Genomic DNA, 12697 nt, shown 5'->3' on the forward strand with positions numbered 1-12697 from the left:
ACAATATGACCTGCTTACTGCACAGTGTATACTGGGTCTTCAGATGGCTACAAAGAACATAATAATAGAGGAACGTTGCAGTAAGCTTTGTACAGTCAAGGTATATACATACAGATGTATAAAAGAAAGATGGGTTACGTAGCTTTATCACTGAAACGTATCACCCACAGGAGCTTTATCAGTCCCTGGGATTTGATCGATACAGTTCCTGGTAAGCAGTACGTTTCCATAATAGTTACATAATGTATACAGAAAGTAAGCTTGGTAACCAAATCATATTCGTGAAGCAGCTATTTAAAGCAGTTGTTTTGAGTCGTCCTAATGTACGTTAGTACATTTTTCATAAACAATATAACAGAAATCTAAAGCCATGTACGCTATTGATAGGAATATATTCGGAAAATTACTTTTTTCAATTCCCAGACATGTAATTCAATTATAAGTCCTGTGGGAAATTCTTAAGGTTAAAGTCGTGAGTATTTGCACTTCTTGTTATGATAATATTCCAGTCTGCAAAATTTTCAGTGAGGGTATCATTACAAATGATACGAGGTATGATTAAGAACAGCATATGGTGGTTTTTCCTGTGTAAATGGTGAGTATCAGGATAGCAGCGTGTTAGGATAAATATAAAGGTCTAGAACAGATTGAAATAGAACATTTATAATAATTTTTTTTAATTCTCTTGGGGTCGTTAACGTTCGGCAGTAGAATTACTGGCCCATGCTAGGCAGGTCTGTCTCACGTCCACCCATTGGCATCCATATACTATAATAATAATAATAATAATAATAATCTTCAAACGTACATCATATAGTTTGATATAGCTAGGATTAGTTAACAGTATTGCCACACTATCGAAAGCTAAATACTACTGCTAAACTCAAGAACACTTTTCTAATCTACTTTTAAAGCTGCTCAAAGTGCTAGCTTCAACGACACTACTTAGCGGTTTATTGAAGAAACGTAAGAGATAGATGATGGTGATAAAATTCTACTGGAACAATCAAGGGTAACAAAAATAATTGTTAATATAACAAAAATAAGCCATATGGCAGCGCAAGATAAGTGTCACGACTCTCAGCTTGGTAAGACCATGACAAATTAAAGCTGCTCGTGATAGCAGTTTAATATCCCAAGCAACATTAAGTTATAACCCCCTCTAATGTCATAGAGTAAGAATTTCCTAAGTATTTGTATTCATCAGATAGCTTTGATGTCTGAAATTCGTAAATAAAAATTTACATTTTCTGGTAGAGCCACGTCACATTTGTCATTTCCTGCATTGGTTGTCAGGATGTTTTCGAGCTGCAACTAATGCTTATAATGCTGTGTTTCTTAGTACTGATGATTTTCAGTACTGTGGTGTGTAACACTAACTGGGAATTACATAAGATATAGCAGCAGCAACACTACCCAGCAGTAACATCACCACCATCATCCAGCAGCATCATCGTCACTCACTATCCTGTAACATGACAACCACCACCACCACACAGCAGAATCACCACCACCCCATTCAGCATCATCACTATCACTACTACGACCATACAGCAACATCACCATCGTACACAGTAGCAGCAGCATCACCATCATACAGCAGCAGCATCCCCAATACAATCTTGCACCATCTTCATACAGCATCAGCATCCCCACTACCATCCTGCACCATCAGCATCATATTCAGCATCACCAATATTCAACCTCACCACGACCAACATGTAGCATCACCACCACCACAATGTAGCATCATCACCACCACCATGAATCATCACCATCACCATGTAGAATCATCACTATCCAGCATCACCACCACCATTCATCATCATGCAGCACTACACCAACCATTCAACATCATCACCATTACATCATCCGACACTATCCAGCACTATCACCACCAGCCATCCAACGCCACCACCGACCATCCAGCACCATCTCTACCATCACCATCCAGCATCACCATCACCCCACCACCATCCATTAGTATCATCTCCACCATCTAGTAGCATCATCACCACCAACATCCAGCAGCATCATTATCTAGCAGCACATTTTAATAGTTTATCCTTAACTAGTTTCACAACTTTTGTATGCGCCATCATCACTTCTGTTTACATCCTCAACGAAAATTTTACAGCTTACTCGGTCCTTACTTTACGTTTAATATAATTAAAAATGCTTATTGGCCATGGATCTTAAGTAGGCTTGTTTATCTAAATAATGCCATGGGTATTTTAAGAATATATTAGTGTTAAGGTAGATGGTCTACCTGGAGGTACACATTCTTCATTCGTCTGATGTATATACCTTAATGATAATTTATTTATTCGAGCTATGCAAATAATGTAGATATATCTTTTTATCCTGATTTTCACAGTTAAGTTTCTTAGCTATTTTAACTTTTAAGGTTTAAGATAATACAAGAACCCCAATGGAAATAAGTCACTGTCTTTTTGGGGTTATCCTAGGCAATTTACACTATGCATGATAATTTTACTTGTGTACCTGCACCTATATAAACTTAGGGCACTAGAGATTAAATGTATTATTTTTGTTAAACCTTTTTGCTTCATCTGCTGATACAGTCACTAGAAGAGATGTAGCCATATTGAGTATTGTGTAAGCTGGTTGAATTAAAATATTGGTGTGAGTCAGCTACAAGTGTACAGGTTCCCTGGGCTGCTCCAGCAGCTGCTGCTGCTGCTGTTGTTGATGCTGTTGCTGCTGCTGCTGTTGGAGTTAATCAATAACCTGCAACCCTCACCCGCCATGTTGCCAACACCACGAGCACGCCGTATGGCATCCACTATATACTTTTTGCTACTGTCATTCTCACTTATTCTCTGAGGTTTTCGTGTTCGACAGTTAGTGCAAAGGTAAGTAAGTAATGCCTGTTAAAAGTATGATATATATTAGGGATAGCGGGAAATAAATGCAAAACAAGAGCAGGTGAGTCATCGTCAATGCGGCAAGTCAGTGTTACCAACTTGTTCTCATCCTCAGGATTATTTGCATGTAAAGTCTATTTTAATCATTATAATGACAACATCAGGGTATACACATGTATATTGACACGAGGAAGGTGACGAATCAGGTTGAATGATAATTGTAGATTAATTAAAGGTAAGGTAGACAGAACATGTGGGAGGTGGAGGAGGGAGGCTGGCTCAGCCTTGCCAAGTCCTACAGTGAAAAATCAACTCTCCAGAACAATATAATTTACACTTCTTATCATTTACACTTCTTTTCTGCTTTAAATATGTGTGAATAACATTCGATAATTTCATCGCTGTAGGCCTTCTCAGGACTCGGTATAAATCAGTGGAGGAAGGAGCTTTATAGATAAAGCACAAAGACCGTTACAAATGTACTTCAAAAAATTGCCAAATATGTCTCAATATAAAGTATATTACATATTTATATGTACCAAAAATAACAGAAATAACAATGGTGATAAATGTGTCAGCATACTTGGTTTTTGTCTTCAAATGCCACAATTACCGAATACTTAAAGAAAGAACGTATTTGTTTGTTGATTCTTAGTCATAGTTATGGTTATAGAAGTTCGTTAGGGGAAACATTTGAACCAAGATAACCTAAATATATTATGGTTTTAAAACCTGTGTTTAATATTTGTAATGAAATGCAAGAAACTCTGTTTCTCTATGGTATTTGTAAGGGCCTACTTAACCTCCATTGTTGTAAATTCATATTATTGATGTTACTAATAATGCTGTGCCATAGTAAGATCAAGGTTTACTTATAATGAATATAAATATAATGTATTTTAATCGGAGGAAGTGTTAAACTCATAGGGATTGTCTAGCACCTAGGGAATGAGATTCAGGTTTCATTCAAGGTAAGGCTCAGCCCAGCTCTTGGATCAAGAGCCTCACCTGCATCAAGGTACCTCCTCTGGGGTATGTAATTAATATAATTTCTTGTAATGGCTTTGTTCTCTAAATTCGCAATGATACGAATCCAAATTAATGAGAAGTTTGTGTTTTTTTCTCGATTATACCTTACAATGGAGTGGCTTTTAACGTTGTACAGTTTGTATATCCTAAAAAGGGCGATGGTCACCAAATATGTTATGGTACATCAGCCTTTAACTAAGGTTACTCAGGGGGAAAGTCAGACTGTTCTAGATTCTTGGAAGCCATGCCACTGTGTTGTATTTTGTTAAATTTGTCTCTACCCGGCTGAGTTTAAAGTTTGGATGTGTTTGTCTTGTGTGTATGCTAGTAAAATAGTGGGTATGTATTGGTAAGACAGTGTAAAATGTGGGTGTTGGTGGAGTGTTGGTGGTTGAGGTGGGTGTTGAGGGAGGGTTCACCCTCAGTCAGCCCCCACCACCGCCTCCAATGTTCAAATCCGCCGCTACGTCAAATCAAAACCTGTTGCTCCTCTTGTAATTAAATTAAAATTAATCTTTTCCCTGTGAATAAATTAAGCATTGATAAATATATATCTCGCATTTCATGTTAGGTAATATTAGCGGAAGAATGTGTTATAAATTTGAAAGGCAGTGGAGTAATGTAGCGTGGCGGCGTGTGGCAAGTGTGAGCGCAGGCTTGGCGGTGCAGCGGCGGCGACTCTCACATCAGAAGCGGCTGTCAACCCTCAGCGAGCACACACACGCAACACCATGAGGGAAATTGTGCACCTACAGACCGGCCAGTGTGGCAACCAGATCGGAACTAAGGTAAGGAAACGTATTAGTGATGTTACTGTGAAGTCCCGAGGCTCGGATGAGATTTTTTGATGTTTAACATGTGATAGTGTGAGGTGCAGCAGGATGCCGGTGGCGGCAGTGTAATGGCTACCGACCTCGGCTGCACCGTGCAGCTTCTATATACAGTATATATATGTAATATCTTTAAAGATATTGTAGAATAGGCATATTTTCAGTCGCATAATTGTGGTTTGGTTTGTTTGCTGATTTAGTGAGGGGTGGAGTTAAGATAACTACTTGAAATCCGTTGAACAACTCTTTGTAAGAGGTGCTTGTCCTAAATACTATTTCAGAAGAGCCTCTTTAATACTCATGAACTATGCATGTTACTATATAATATGTATTTTTTTATAATTTTATTTAACTTGCTGGTACATCACGCCCGTAATAGGTTCCATGATGCTGATAAAGGACTCTTGATCCAAAGAAATGGATTTGCCCTCCCATTAATGGACCTGATTACTTAACATTTGTGTAACTTGTCGGTTTCCTAAACTCGCTAATATTCACCCTAATTACTTGCTATTCCCCAGACACTACGGCTTGACTGGTTTAGTGCTTTCTCTAGTGTAGCGAATGTTCAAGTTGTGCCTATGTGAAACATGAGGAAAATGAATTCGTGATGGTTTTATCCACAGTTTACATGCATATTGGAATTGATAAATTGAAGGGAGGCAGGGCGATGATGTCACGGTAGTGAGGCCGGCCTGGGTGCCGGCTCCAGCAGCAGCCACTCCCGCCACCCGCCATTGTCTGCCTTCATCCCTCCCCCCTCCTTTCCAACCCCTCCCTTCAATTCCACCGGGAAGAGGCGGTTGGGATTAGAACTAATTACATATGAGAGTTGCATACGAGCAAGGAGAATGTGAATGTGTTTTTGTATAGCGGTTTCCAGCATCATTCTTCAGGGCATTGAACTTGGACCATCAATTTCAAAATTCATGGCATAATTTAGTTTAGTAACCCACCGGTTGTTAAAAGCGTGTAGGATGTGACAAGTTCACGACCGGTCAAAATTTATTAAAAAAAAAAATTTAAGTACGCTTAGTACCGTAAAACTAATTAAACGTACAAAACTAATACTTGAAACCATTGCACATGGTACTGCCACTGCTGTGGAAGAGGGTGGTTGCTGCACGATCTAATGAGGTCTTGTTTGCAAGCAATCCTTTGTCATGACACTTTTACCCCACGCACAAGGTTTACCTTTAAGTTTTCACCAAAAGGCGACTCAAAACTAAAAAGCTCTTAGATAGCCTTTAGTATGTAGTTTAAAGTAATAGTACAAAATTCTGACAGATTTCAAACATGGTACACAAAAATGAGAACGCTTGTGTAACACCATCTTTCGTTGAAGAGATTTCTGCCTTGCTTGCCAAGAGGCTTTTGGTTGAATATGCTACATAGCCCTTGTGGCTTAGCGCTATTTTTGTTTATAATAATTTTGGTTGAATATAACTCAGGATACGGTGGTAGTAGCTTCGAGTAGATCATTTCGTTGGCATTGGAAGGTCATTATCTTTTGACAAGACGTTACGCCTGTGCAGGCCGAATGTATTGTAAATACACCTATGTACAGTACAAAGCTAGAACATCTTCAGTTTGACTTCAGAATATAGAAAATTAAGAATCTGGTTAAGACTGGCGACTTAATTTACACCAGACACTCGGGAAGCATAACAAATTTCGTGCAATTTTGCTTTTTGATTAAAAGCTTGTTTCTATAATACTAACATGATTGGTAATTTGAGGGTAAAAGATATAATTGCCTGTATTTTACATAACAAAGGGCCTTCAGTGGAAATTGGCCAGTGCTTTAAGTTTGGCTTATCCTAGGTTAATTTACGAAAGTTGCTGTTTAAATGGAATATTTGCTTGCCTCTTCCCTTGTCAAGAAGAGGTGACTGATGTCATGACCCTGAATGCAACATATCTTCATTTTGGGGGAGGGTGTTTGTCAAGGTTGGGTAAAGTTTTAAGGGAAACTAAAGTTCTATAAGTGAGTGCTGTAAATATTAAGTGTATTCTAAGGTCTGATGTAATTTTTAGCAGTCTTAATTGGTCAATTATATTGCTATGTGTAAACCCAATAAGAAGACCAGAGGGGCCCTTTCAGTTTCTTAAAATCTGGCAAATATTGTATTTCAAAAACTCTAAGGGAGCAGCTCGGTCTAAGGAATTGGATGAATGTTCTAATTCTTTTTACTCAAGTTGCCATTTCCCCAGGTAAGGTAATTGGAGGAATAAGTTTAGGCTGTGGAAAAGTGGATTGGAAGGAGGGAATAGTGGAAGTGTGTGTGTGTGTGTGTGTGTGTGTGTGTGTGGGGGGGGGGGGGAGGGGGTTATTCAATGTTTTGGCAGATGGGTCCGAAATTTTGAGTGAACCATAGTGATAAAGGGAAATGTTAGAGGGTAGTAAGGCGAGTTCCTGTGGAGAGTATGACCCTTGTGGGTTTTGATTATAATTTCTTATGGAGAAAGGAATGTATCCTTATATTGATTTCCTTTTACATGGGCATTTAATTTAAAAAAGGATGTTGGGAAAGTAGAAGCCAATTTTGAGAGCAATGTTGTGTGAAATTTTTGCAAAGCATTTGTTTGAAATTAGTTGTGGAGGAATTGTTGAAAGTGTGTAGGCATTTTAAGAGTATTTCGTGGTGTGCTAAGCCCATAGGGGGTTGTGCAGTGTCTTGGGAATCGAAAGTAATATTTGGTCCAAGGAAAGGAAGGGTAGCTCTAATTTTTTGGACAGATACTTTCACAGGCATGAAGACAAATTTAACAGAATGGGGTGATGGCAGGTGAAAGCTACGTCCCAGGAAAGGTTGGAGGGGAAGGGTGTGAAGGTTTGTTAGGGGTCTGAGCATTCAGTAATGTGTGGAAATGTTAATTTGGGGTGATGTAGGATAGTGGGTTTTAGAGATTTGGTGTGATGTTTGCGAAAGAAAGGTAACATTTATGAAAGGGTTCAAAAGAACTGGTTAACCATGCTTTCTGGAGGTGGGTGGTCGTGTCTGGAGAAAGGATGAAGTTATGGCCAAACATCTGTATTTAATGGGTCGCCCAACATGAGTAGGAGATAAGACGATAAATGTATAAAACATGCAGTTGATGGGCTTGGAACTAGACTTGCATTGACCCAGATTTTCTTGTAATCTCTTCAGTCGAGGAAGTTTTGATAAGCCCTTGTGCATAAATGGCCTGCTTTTTCTGGAGTATGGTTTGTTTTTATGACCAAAAGAACTTACAGAAGTGGGTTGTCCCACCAAATAGTGGCAAATTTTCAAATCTGATAGTTCAGAATGGTAACAACAAAGTGTAAACCAGTCTGAGTTCAACTGCTAGTCATAAAAACCTTGCATGCAAAGTGCATTTTTTTTTAATGTAGGGTATTCTGTGCAGGACATTCGGGCTATTTCCCTTTACAGTATGTTAAGTGAAACGCTGAACCAGATTTGAGAAGTGTAGTTATTACTAGTTTAATATGAACGGCATGACCCTTACTGGTTTAGTGCTTTCTGATTATAATTTATATGAAAGTACATTTTCATATTAAATTACAGTATAATTTAAACATTGTTAAAGTAGTTTGGTACTGTATAACTTGTGGTTTTGTAGGCGGTTTTGTGATGTAATATGACTAAGCCTGGTTATTTTAAGTTTATATTTTTCTTTTGACAGTTCTGGGAAATTATCAGTGATGAACATGGCATCCAGCCAACTGGAGAGTACTCTGGCACTGATAAGGACTTGATGGAACTCCAGTTAGAACGAATCAATGTATATTATAATGAGGGTAACCAAGGAAAGTATGTTCCCCGTGCCATCCTGGTCGATCTGGAGCCTGGTACAATGGACAGTGTTAGAGCCGGACCTCATGGACAACTCTTCAAACCAGACAGCTTTGTTTTTGGTAAGAATACAACATTGAAAATTTTAAATTTTTACTGCCATTTAACATGGGATTTTCTTCCCCTAAATATTTGTTGCAATCATTGGAAACACTTGCTATTTCAGGTCAGAGTGGTGCAGGCAACAACTGGGCTAAGGGTCATTACACTGAAGGTGCTGAATTAGTAGACTCTGTACTCGATGTTATCCGCAAGGAAGCCGAGAAATGTGACTGTCTTCAGGGCTTCCAATTGACACATTCCCTTGGTGGTGGTACTGGATCTGGCATGGGCACTCTTCTTGTATCTAAAATTCGTGAAGAATTTCCAGACAGAATAATGAATACTTTCTCTGTTGTCCCATCTCCTAAGGTATGTAAAGTGGCTATTTAAAGTTATTCTTTGAAAATTGTGGATTTACTTTACATTTGCTTTTACTCTTTAAAGAAATTAAAATTTCCTCTTAGCCCTTCTCCACAGAATGCATGTCGAAAGTTTTCCACTATTAGTCTTTTAGATGTAAACTAATTGCTTACAAAAATTTAATTTGTTCCAATGAATATTGGACCAAAGTTTAGAAACTTAAATTCCCTAAAGATTCCTCAAATCAGGTGAGAGGGATCTTGATTTAGGGAAGTCAATCCTTGGTGCTGTGAAACTCAAAAAGGTAAAGGTAAATCACAGGGTTTAGTGCTCCCTCCATTAACTAATTTAAAAGCATTTAAGACAATATGGAAGGGTAGTGCACAGAAATTCATAGACTTGGACCTTGCATGTTAATCATTGCTGTAATGTTAATCATTGCTGTAATGGCTAGGTCTGCTAGTAATATTTGGTTTAATCTGAATAACCAGGCTGCTGTTTGCATGCATAAGATAAGATTTCGTTCGTATTTTTAACCCCGGAGGGTTAGCCACCCAGGATAACCCAAGAAAGTCAGTGTGTCATCGAGGACTGTCTAACTTATTTCCATTGGGGTCCTTAATCTTGTCCCCCAGGATGCGACCCACACCAGTCGACTAACACCCAGGTACCTATTTGCTGCTAGGTGAGCAGGACAACAGGTGTAAGGAAACGTGTCGAAATGTTTCCACCCGCCGGGAATCGAACCCGGGCCCTGTGTGTGTGAAGCGGGAGCTTTAGCCACCGGGCCACCAATCCATGTGCACCATGATCCATTTGATCAGGAACTGACACTTGCCCATCTTCAAGGGAGGTTTTGATGTGAGAGGCTCGTAAGCCAAGGGATGGGACTTGTATTCCCATTCATATTCCCATTCCTTGGTTTGAACTAGATTTCTTCCCTCTGAATATTACCTTGACAGCCAGGGTAATTTTTCTGTTTTTTTTTTTTTTGGGGGGGGGGGGGAAGTATCCTGCGCCCTTTAAACTTAATTATAAAGCACTTGCATTTTTCATCCAAGCTGCTTGTTTTCATAGGAAGTAGCTGTATAGCCCTTGTGGCTTAGCGCTTCTTTTTGATTATAATAATAATAATCATAGGAAGTAGTGTATGCGTGAAAACTTGGCTCTAGCATTGTAAGTATTGTATAACAAGTTACAGCCAAAAGGGTCAGGACAAAGTTACCAATCTAGGTATTGGTCGTGAAGGTTAACTACATTTTCCAGATTGGGGTTTTTTTTACATGTGGGTTTTTAGAGTAACGTTCTATTTAAGTTAATTGACTGAGGATAATCATTGACTTTTCATCAGTTTTGAAGATTCTGGTTATTCAGTCTAATTTAAATTTTGCTACGATAGTGTTCTTAGGAAAATCTTTCGACAATTCCCAAAAACTTTAGTCTGTCTATTGATGCAAATGAAATTTGTGATCCACTAGAATACTTTGTATTGGCTTGGAGATTTACTGTCCTCTATGGATGCCAGTCATACAAATTCTAATATCTTGAGTGTTTCACTTGGCAGCTTTTACTGTTCACTATTCTACTCTAGCTTAAATATCTGGCCTTTCCATAATGATTTGAAGTTATTCATGTGCATAGCTGTATAATCCTCTGGGTTTAGCGCTTCCCCCTTGATTATAATAATAATGTGCATAGTTATCCCATAGCTAGTATTTTAATTAGCTGCCTTTTGCAAGACCTTTTTCAGATTAGTTCTTATGATATGGCTTACTACTACTATAAATATACCCCTCAAGGGAGGTTCCTTGATACCAGTGAGCAGCTCTTGATTTAGGGAATTGGATCTGTGCTCAGATTGTCTGAATACCTTCCAACCCCCCAACCCCTTGCACTATAATCCTATGGGTTTAGCACTCTCCCATATGAATATAATAGGGCAAATTAAAATTGCTCTGTTTTTTCCCTTGATACTTTTAAAATTTCCTGCAGTACTTGTCAACGGAGGTTCCTTCGTTCTGGTGAGGAGCTTCCCTTTGGATCAAACCTAAATACCTTCGATGCTCCCAGTAGGTGTAGTGCCCACCATGAATAACTATTCTCGTTGCATTTGCCTCTCATTTCTCTTAAAGGATGCCAGTATCACATTTATGGGTAACTTAAAATATTCTGGTAACCCTTTTTTTTTTCCCCCATTTTCAGGTATCTGATACTGTGGTAGAACCCTACAATGCAACCCTATCAATCCATCAGCTTGTTGAGAACACAGATGAAACCTACTGTATCGATAATGAGGCACTATACGATATCTGCTTTAGAACACTCAAACTCCAGAACCCCACTTACGGCGACCTTAACCATCTCGTTTCTCTTACAATGTCTGGTGTGACAACATGCTTCAGATTTCCAGGTCAGCTGAATGCTGATCTAAGAAAGCTGGCTGTCAACATGGTACCCTTCCCTCGTCTTCACTTCTTTATGCCTGGATTTGCTCCTCTCACTGCTCGTGGATCTCAACAGTACCGTGCCCTTACAGTCCCAGAACTCACTCAACAGATGTTTGATGCAAAGAACATGATGGCAGCCTGTGACCCCAGACATGGGCGTTATTTGACAGTTGCTGCTATCTTCCGTGGTCGTATGTCTATGAAAGAAGTTGACGAGCAGATGTACAATATCCAGAATAAGAATTCCTCATTCTTCGTAGAATGGATTCCCAACAATGTTAAGACGGCAGTTTGTGACATTCCTCCTCGTGGTATCAAAATGGCCTCTACCTTCATTGGAAACTCTACTGCTATTCAAGAACTTTTCAAACGTGTTGGTGAGCAGTTCACTGCTATGTTCCGGCGAAAAGCTTTCCTTCATTGGTACACTGGAGAAGGTATGGACGAGATGGAATTCACAGAAGCCGAATCTAACATGAATGATTTGGTATCTGAATACCAGCAGTACCAGGAAGCCACCGCAGACGATGAAGCAGAATTCGAAGAGGAAGGTGAAGTCGAGGGAGAATATGCCTAAGAAAAACTTTTAAAATTGGTCAACTTTTAAACTTTCTTTACTTTAGTTGATCGGTGTACATTCCTAATTTAAAATGTACAAGTCTAATGCGAACAAATTTTCTTCTATTTCTTTCTATTTTTACGTAATATGATTTTTAGCACAGACTGTAGTTTTTCTCAACCACTGAATTGACCTAACCCCTCAAGGAAGGTTCCTTGATGCTGGTGAGGGGCTCATGATCAAGGGAATTGGATCTGCTCTAGTTCCCTGAATACTCCCCCCACGGGCTGTATAATCCTTTGGGTTTAGCGTTTCCTTTATAATGAATTTGCCTAAATGTGCACTGCTTAATTGGGTCAGTGCTGTATGACCCTTGTGGGTTTAGCACTGGCAGAAAAAAAATAAGTCGGTTGTCAATGAGAGTCCGGGTGGCCCTGATAGCTTTACCCAAGGGATTCAGGCCAGTGATCCAACTCTATCCTCAAACCAAATATGAACCCTAAAAATGGCTGGGTGGAACAACTAAGATGTGCATATGAGCATTGACAGCGCTGTATTACCCTAACGGGTTTAGCGCTTGGTTATGGTGTCTTAAATACTAGCATTGTAGTGCACAGTAGTTAAGTGAGGAATTGCAGTTCAAGATTTAGAAATGGGGGCACTGGCAAATGTATGAGTATAGTTAAGCAGTAGAGGCTTTTAA

At 39.2% G+C, this 12697-nt stretch overlaps 1 protein-coding gene across 1 annotated transcript; it reads left to right on the forward strand.

Annotated features, from left to right (window-relative positions):
* The first annotated feature begins 4547 nt into the window (after nt 1-4547).
* Nucleotides 4548-12158, forward strand: LOC128697268 (tubulin beta-1 chain). The gene is made up of 4 exons (XM_053788902.2): nt 4548-4705; nt 8417-8648; nt 8753-8997; nt 11191-12158. The coding sequence occupies exons 1-4, from the start codon at nt 4649-4651 to the stop codon at nt 12010-12012; spliced, it is 1356 nt and encodes a 451-aa protein (XP_053644877.1). The 5' UTR covers nt 4548-4648; the 3' UTR covers nt 12013-12158.
* The last annotated feature ends 539 nt before the right edge of the window (nt 12159-12697 follow it).

This window comes from Cherax quadricarinatus, chromosome 31 (assembly GCF_038502225.1).
Source record: "Cherax quadricarinatus isolate ZL_2023a chromosome 31, ASM3850222v1, whole genome shotgun sequence".
NCBI classification, from domain to species: Eukaryota; Metazoa; Arthropoda; class Malacostraca; order Decapoda; family Parastacidae; genus Cherax; species Cherax quadricarinatus.